Source organism: Oncorhynchus tshawytscha, linkage group LG20 (assembly GCF_018296145.1).
Source record: "Oncorhynchus tshawytscha isolate Ot180627B linkage group LG20, Otsh_v2.0, whole genome shotgun sequence".
NCBI classification, from domain to species: domain Eukaryota; kingdom Metazoa; phylum Chordata; class Actinopteri; order Salmoniformes; family Salmonidae; genus Oncorhynchus; species Oncorhynchus tshawytscha.
This window is the reverse complement of record NC_056448.1, coordinates 22651190-22659171: the sequence shown is the minus strand read 5'-3', so window position 1 is coordinate 22659171 and position 7982 is coordinate 22651190. Positions and strand designations below refer to the sequence as shown.

Genomic DNA, 7982 nt, shown 5'->3' with positions numbered 1-7982 from the left:
CCTGTTGTGTGTTGTTGGGGCACCATGTCCAAGCCTACGAATGATGACAGTTGTTTGTTTGAGGTGTTTACTACTCAAATTCACAGCTTTCCAAAACATCCGCAATAATTATTCAAAATGGTTACATTGTAGCTAATACTTCGGGTATGTGTTGCATACTGGTTACATATCAGCGACGACCGAAACTAGGTGCCCCCTACACTCCTGTCTTCCAATCAGAGGGTCGCTATTTTCCATGACGTATGTTACCACTGGTACTAAAAGAAGGCAACAACAAAAAAATAACAGAAGCGGAAAACGGTCAGTAGCTTCTCTAGCGGGCGTACTTTTAGACGGAGCCCTCAGTATCTCAGGAAGGGGAACGGAGAGTCTGCCAGGACTTTTTGTACAGCGAACGACCAACTAGCGTTACAGTGCAAAAACACTAGTTCTGAGGGTAAGTTAAACTCCTTTACAAAATATTTTCCAGCGAACTAGCTTGAGCGTTATGAAAAGCAAAGTATTGTTGATATTTAACGAACGTTACTGGCTGTTGAGTGTCTTTGAAAGGGTATCGATAACGGTAGCTAACGAGCTAGTTTTACCGTTAATACAACTTAAATTTGTTTAACTAGCTATACAGGTCCGTCAAAGCTATTTTAAACCTAGTTTCATTACTTTACGATTACACAATGAGGGTCAATAGCTAGCTAAATACAGATATGTACTTTTTCCCCAATAAATGAGGGGTTAAGTTACGCTAGCTAACGTTAGCTGGCTGTTTATTTGGGGGGGTCAAACAATTGAATCTTTTTTTTTTATTACGCCGTGGAAAACAATTGTTAGGCAGTGGGACTTATCGTCCAAAGGCTTCTCAGGAGCCAGCGCCGACCTAAAACGGCAACTATCTGATTCCGAATGCGTCGTCGGCAGCTAAGCTAGCTTGACTGTGATGTGGATCAACTCGAGGCCACCTGCTCAACCTTCGAATATTTTACATGATTAACGTCCCTAAAGTCTGTTTAAATTGACATCCGTTTTATTTGACTGTCGCTACAGATGTTTTGGTATACATCAATTACTGGAAGAACTACATTTGTTCATGTTGAATTGACAAAACGGGAACAAAAGGGAAAGACAAAGCGCTAACCTTCGCTAGCTAACGGTAATCGTCGTGACATGGATTAACCACATTTCACTAGTTATCTTGCTGGATCATAGTAATTACTGCTGTATGATCATTTGTAGTTAGCTGAACATCTATCACGACGTTGTTTGGTAGTACAGTGATGGTAGGCTAACTTCGTTAGATGTCGGAATTACAGTCTTCACTAGCTACGTAGCCTAGCGTGACTCAGTGGATTTAAAGAGCAATCGAGGCCTCTACTCTAGCTGTACTGGTATTGCAGTACAGTCTGATTCGTTCCCCGGAACTGTTGTCCCAACTAGCTTGCCAGTCTGTGTGGGGGATTTATTAAATGGATAATGATAGATCCATTGTAGTTTTGTATAACATTGTTAGTTGATTAATGGGGGGGCTCATCGGTATTGCAGACATCAAAATCATATGTGCTAAGAGATGGGACTGTTGGTGTTGGCTTATAATGTAGCTACCTAGCAACACACGGGTTATTATATATGTGTAAGGCAAAGCCACCGCTCTTGTCAATACACACACAAGGCGTGTGTGTGGCATTGCAGCTTGTATGTAAACATTTACCATATCTCAGTCAAACCGTGAGCGCCCTCCACACGTTTCTGTAGAAACAAATTACGAACGGACCCGTCTCACTGTGAGCAGGCGCTATGGTTTGGTGACGTAACCAAACATTAGTGGGGCTTCCAGGGTTACCTATAAATAGCGTAGCGAGGTCGTGTGGGTGCGCTTTTGAGATCAGCCTGTCACATTGCACCCTTGTGACAGGCGAAAGCTAATACCCCGTCCATGCGAGTTTGGGGCAGCAAAGAGCACTGCAGTCAGCAGGCATACGTGATGCGGCGATTTAAGTGCCTTTCTGGGGGAAACCTCTGAGGCATTTCGCTAGAAAGCGTGGCATGGGCTTGTGAGTCTCCCCACCCCTGCGCGGCACTCCTCGGTTCCTAGAAGACTGATACAAGTGCCTCAACTTGCTTTTCGTTTTCTTCCATGAACAGACTAGTTGGCTACGGTTAAGCGAATGGAAACTGGCTACTTAATTTTGGGTATTTATCAACCTGCCTTAAGACTGTTACTGTACCACTATCCCAGTTGTTTGTAGCTGATCAGAACGCTCTGGGTTGGGGAAAGGTTCAAACGCCACTCTGTTCATCTCTGGACATGATAGTGAGTGATGCAACCAGGAGGACTGGTTGCTTCTTGCCAATGATTGAACACTGTTTTCACATCCCGCCATCTGTTTAGACCCCTGTCTTGTCTGTTAACGATAACCAGGCAGGCAGCCACACATTTACTGTGATGAACTCACCGGTGGTGCTATCAAGGTTTAAATTCTAACTGGGTCTAAACCAACTATTTTTTTTACAACATTTAAAAAAACTACCTACAGACAGCGAGGCTATTAAAACCCTGGGATTATCAAATCTCTGTTTAGAGAACATTCAATGTGCCTCCAAATAAACCCACTGTGAGCGAGTTGAGTTGAACCCGTAGATAGAGGACCCTAGTGCCCAGAAGCCTGCTTTAGCATGACCAGCGCCATTGAGGACTTTCACCATTTTAAGTAGTTAACTGAAGGAAATGACACAATTATACTCATGAGGAAACCTTCCATAACTACAGATTGCGGTAAATCGCCATCCTTTACTTAATAAGGGTTGGGCGGTACTACAATGTAATTGGAGATCAACAATGTTTGACGTCGTCAGCAAGTAAGTAGAATTTTTAACAGACGCTAGTTTAGCTTGTTTTAACTTGGCTGGCACAGCTGGAGTTGGGCAGCACTCAACAGGAAACATACCAAATGACCTACCTATTCTTATTTGCCATAGTCTATTTTAATGAATGTATATGGTGCCAAAAGCTGTGCAGAATGTCTGAACATTTCTCTCACCTCTTCAATGTCGGATGATCATGGGCCTTTTGTAGCGGACACTCCATTGTCTGGCTTGTTTTAAAAGCTTACTTTCCCCTTTTCCCCCCAATCGTCATTCTATTTGAATGTGACTTGTTGGCTTAAGCGTATAGCCTACTCTTTCATGATCAACCTTCAAATGAATGTAAGAAGCCATTAACTGAGTCTCAAAGTTTTATGTTTGTGAATAGCCTAAATAAAAACATGGTACCGTAATATTGACAGCGAGAACCATCTATTACAAAATGGATTAATCAAATGAGAAGTTTAAGAAAACATATGCATTTATGGCCTTCACCTAACCAAAGCTTTAGGAAAAACGAATTGTGTGCTGCTGGAAAATCCCTCCTTGCAAACCAAACAGTCAATTATATAGGCCTACACCAGGCTGTCAATAGCACTTCCAGTGCACGTTACTTGTACAAGTTAAACATATAAACAAATGTTGATAATATTGTCGAAGGGTTTATTCATAGCCTTTAATTGAGCAAAGGGCATTGCATAAGCTCCTACAGCAGTACTTTCGATAAGTGGTAATAAAACCCTTCTGCCTATTATTTTAGCCATGTCTTACGAAAAGGTTTCTGGCTTTAACCACCTAGAGTCGATTGACGCACCGGTGCGGACTACCAAATTCTCTGAAATTACATTGGAGGCTGCTTATGGTAGAGAAATGGACATTCAATTCTCTGGCAACAGCTCTGGTTGACATTCCTGCAGTCAGCATCCCAATTGCACGTTCCCTCAACTTGAGACATTGGTGGCATTGTGTTGTGACACAACTGCACATTTTAGTGTGGCCTTTAATTGTCCCCAGCAAAAGGTGCACCTGTGTAATGAGCATGCTGTTTAATCAGCTTCTTGATATGCCACACCTGTCAAGTGGATGGATTATCTTGAATCAAGGGACCAACACTTTACATGTTGCATTTTATATTTTTGTTCAGTGTGTCTCTGTCTAGAACTTTCTTGTATCTCCTAGATGTAAGCTAAACACTTAAACCTGGTTTCTTATGATTTGTTTTTGACTGTTTTGCCATTTATGAATGTGTCATTCAATGCATTTCTCTGGGCTATAGTAGTAGGCCAAATTCAATATTTTATTTATACCCAAAGGTGTCCTAAAAATCTAATTGCCAAACTATCCATAATATGACCATCTTAAAACAATAATTAGTTTGATTGGGGAGTGTTGAGTGAGTCTGAGCTCATCACGCAGTTCTCTTCTCGGCTAGCTTTTTGGAGAACACACCATTGATAGTTCGACGGACACCAAATGCTCTGTTAGTGTTGGCCTTTTCCTGCTTAAGAGAATTGTTTGTAACATTGAGATTGTGGCCGAAACAGTTCAGCCATGGCCATTCCAACAACGTTAGCGCCATTATCAGTTGTGATGCAGGATTCCAGACATCGCCCAACCCTACTTTATCTGTTCAAACAAAACTCTAGGTGGCAGTGTGTATGCACCCTTTCAGGTTGTTTGCCAACGTAGTCTTAGTAGTGGTCTTAGTTCAAAGTCAAAAGGAAGATGGCCTCACTGGCGATGCTGTGCTCTGACGCTGTAATGGGACAATGGTTGGGTATCTATGGTTACCTGAATTAAGTGGCAGGGATTTTTTTTTAATGGTTTAAGCAGCTCAATGCTGCAGTGATTACAGGACTGCCTTGAGAATGCTAGGCATGTTGCTTCTTAGGTTGTGGGTTCAGTATCTTCTATTGGCAGAGGTCACATTAGCGTTCAAGGATCTGCATTTTCAAAACTCAAAACCATTTAAAAAAACTTTTGACCAGCGTTTTATATTGAAAGGGTTATTAAAAAATGTATTTTAATTATGTCCAGGACACTTCAATCTGCAGAGATGGCACAGGAGACCAATCAGAGCCAAGCGCCCATGCTTTGTGCCACCGGCTGTGGTTTCTTTGGAAACCCCAGGACCAGTGGCATGTGCTCTGTCTGCTATAAGGACCACCTGACCAGACAGAACAATGGAGTGAGCCCCCTGAGTGCAATGGGTAAGATCTACCTTTCCTCCACAATTGGTTTTGTTAATCTTTATCTGTTTGAGAAGCAGATGCCTTACAACTCCCATGTTTTTGCAGTCAGTGCATTTTCTCTTACTTAATCTAATCATGTATTGTTTCATTTAGGTGGCAGTGTGTCCAGTAGCCCCACAATGGAGACCTCGACCATCCAGAGAATTGAGGCATCTTTGAATAATGCTGCTGCTGCTGAAGCGGAGGCCGAAGCTGCCAGGTGAGGGTCTGTTGCTACTCTGAAATGACCATGGAAACCATTCTTTAAGACCAAGTATCACCAAATTACTCACTTCTCTTGCACCACGTTTGTTATATTGTTACATCTGAATGAGATTGCTAGTATGAAGTGGAGGATTTTTTAAGCCTATAGCACCTGTTCTCTTTCTCTCACTGTAGTGGGGCAGCAGCTCTTCCTGTAACCCAACAGATGACCGAGATGAGCATTTCCTGTGAAGAGGAAGGAGCGTCGCCTAAAGCAGAGCTTGCAGAACCTGGTGCGTGTCTGATTCATATGGGTGTTCAGGGCCTCATTGGGTGGGGGTCACATGAGTGGTTACAGGCCTGTGATGGGAGGTGGTTGTGAATAGTCTCTGGGCTCTGTTGTTTTGATGTCTTATTTTTCTGGTCTTTCCAGTGGTCACTCAGCCCACCGCCTCAGCTTCCCCTCCTAGTGCTGCCGGCAGTGATGAATCCAAATCACCCGACTCCGCCAAACCGAAAAAGAACAGGTGCTTCATGTGCCGCAAGAAGGTTGGCCTTACAGGTGAGGACAAACAATCCAGTACTGCCTAACATTGTTGCTTATTCAGTCAGACCTCAGTCAAGACTATGGCTTATGTGCCTCTCTATGATTGAGTATAGGATACACTGCGCAGAGGTGATATGAGCTGGGTCTATTAGTGTGACTGACTCACTGTGCCTTTTTGCTCTGTCAGGTTTTGACTGCCGCTGTGGGAACCTGTTCTGTGGACTCCACCGTTATTCAGACAAGCACAACTGCCCGTATGACTACAAAGCCGACGCCGCCGCCAAGATCCGCAAGGAGAACCCTGTGGTGGTGGCTGACAAGATCCAGAGAATATAAAACCTTCTCTCACTTTGACCTTGAACACTTGGAGTGATTGGCAAAAAAAAGGACTCGCACTTGACCTGCGTTCTAAAGGACTAGTTTTTTTTTTTTTTTTTTTTTTTTAACAGTATGGGGGAATCCAGTTGTCTGCAATGCATGAACGATCACATTTTTCTTCTGTTTTCTGTCTGAGCTTACGATTTTACAAAAAAATGTAAGACAAAAGAAGAACTAAAAAAAATTCAGCAGACTAGGACACTCTTTTCCAGGGACGCCTGGACCTGGCTTAATTCTTAGTGTTTTTTGGGAATCTGATTGTTGTCAAGTAGGCGGTCTGATGTGTTGTGGTTGTCATGAGTTTACTACTTTGACTCTGTATTTATGAGATTTTTCTGAGGAGAGGGGGGACGTTGTAGCCTATGAGACTGTTACAGCCCCGACCGGATCAGTCCATTTATATGTACTACCAGACATGTTTGTGTCTGTGCTGTATGGGGCCTCAATTCAGGGGAGACCCCCAAGCACATTCTCTATTGTGAGATGAGATGTGAAGAAGTGACTTTAACAAATGAAGTCTTTTATTTTTTTTATCACCTAAAGAACAACCTGTTCAAGATGCTTATGAAATGATCATCCAGTATGAATGGTGAAAGTGGCACTGACACTTGGAGGATGGATGTTTTCTGTTCCAGCCCTATAGGTTCTCATCAGATTCATCTGAATCAAACAGAATATCAGTGTACTCATACAAGCCTGCTCCACTGGTTCATTCTTCCTGCAATGTGTGCTGCACTAAAAACCATTGCTTAGGTTTACTTGTATCCGTTAAAGATGGGGTTTCTAAAAAGTATTTAGGTCTGATGCTGTGATGTAATGTGTATTTGAAGGGGAAACTTGGCGCTGCCTTTGTCTGGCTGGATGGGAGACTGGCAGCAGACCGTTCACTTCCTGCAATTGAGATCGGGTCATGTGACCCCAAACTCTTGTCATGTGACAGTGCTGATGCACATTCTGTGATCTTTTTTGAGGATATGGGATGTTTTGCTTGGGTTGTTGTATCAATGACAAATAGCCTAAATTAACCAGATTGCTGAGGTTGGAAGGGTTAGGTCCACTAATCTTTTGATCAATATTTCCCAGAAAATGTGTGATATATTTCTGATTTATATTGTGTAGTACGAATCACATGCTATGTATTAAACACATGTCTAATGTATGCCATTTGATGGGTGGATGGATGGTGGCTGAGTATTGTGTGCAAGTACCTGTGTTCCTCAGTAGTCAGAACTGATCCAGTGGACTTTTTTTTTGTGTGTCTGGCTGCTCAGCTCTAGTCTCTCGGTAGGGCTGTGAGATTTCACCTTTTTCATTTTTAACCCTTTTTAGTTATGCAAGTTTGTACAAACCATCTTTATATTTATGTACCGCACATATAATCTTGTTACCCAACATTACAGCAAAATTGTACCATGTAAATAAAATTATGTACAGAGATATAGAATCATGTACTCTGGCAATTTATTTCACTCATCGTGGCTTGAACGTTACCTGTCTAACAGAACGCAGGGTGTTCTTTTAACTTCCTGTTGAATTGAGGGAAAGCTCGGTTTGTTTTGAGTCTCAACTGTTCTATTGAAAAAGTTACTAGCTAGCTACCTTTTTTGGGGTCCCGCGATGCGGTTTGTGTCAGCAGTGGTCTCAGCAACTAACTGTCCATGGATCCTGCCAACCAAGGATCTGGGGAACTGCTTGGCATAGCAGCTGGCCTAGCTGCCTATCAAGCTAGAGGGGTTTTCTTGACTTGAATGCCGCCTGCGACGGGATTA

At 42.7% G+C, this 7982-nt stretch overlaps 1 protein-coding gene across 1 annotated transcript; it reads left to right on the top strand.

Annotated features, from left to right (window-relative positions):
- Positions 1–276: 276 nt before the first annotated feature.
- zfand5b (zinc finger, AN1-type domain 5b) lies at positions 277–7657 on the top strand. Its single transcript, XM_024382297.2, has 6 exons — positions 277–436; positions 4891–5063; positions 5199–5304; positions 5484–5581; positions 5722–5850; positions 6023–7657. Exons 2-6 carry the CDS (start codon positions 4910–4912, stop codon positions 6169–6171), a joined length of 636 nt encoding a protein of 211 aa, XP_024238065.1. The 5' UTR covers positions 277–436; positions 4891–4909; the 3' UTR covers positions 6172–7657.
- Positions 7658–7982: the final 325 nt, after the last annotated feature.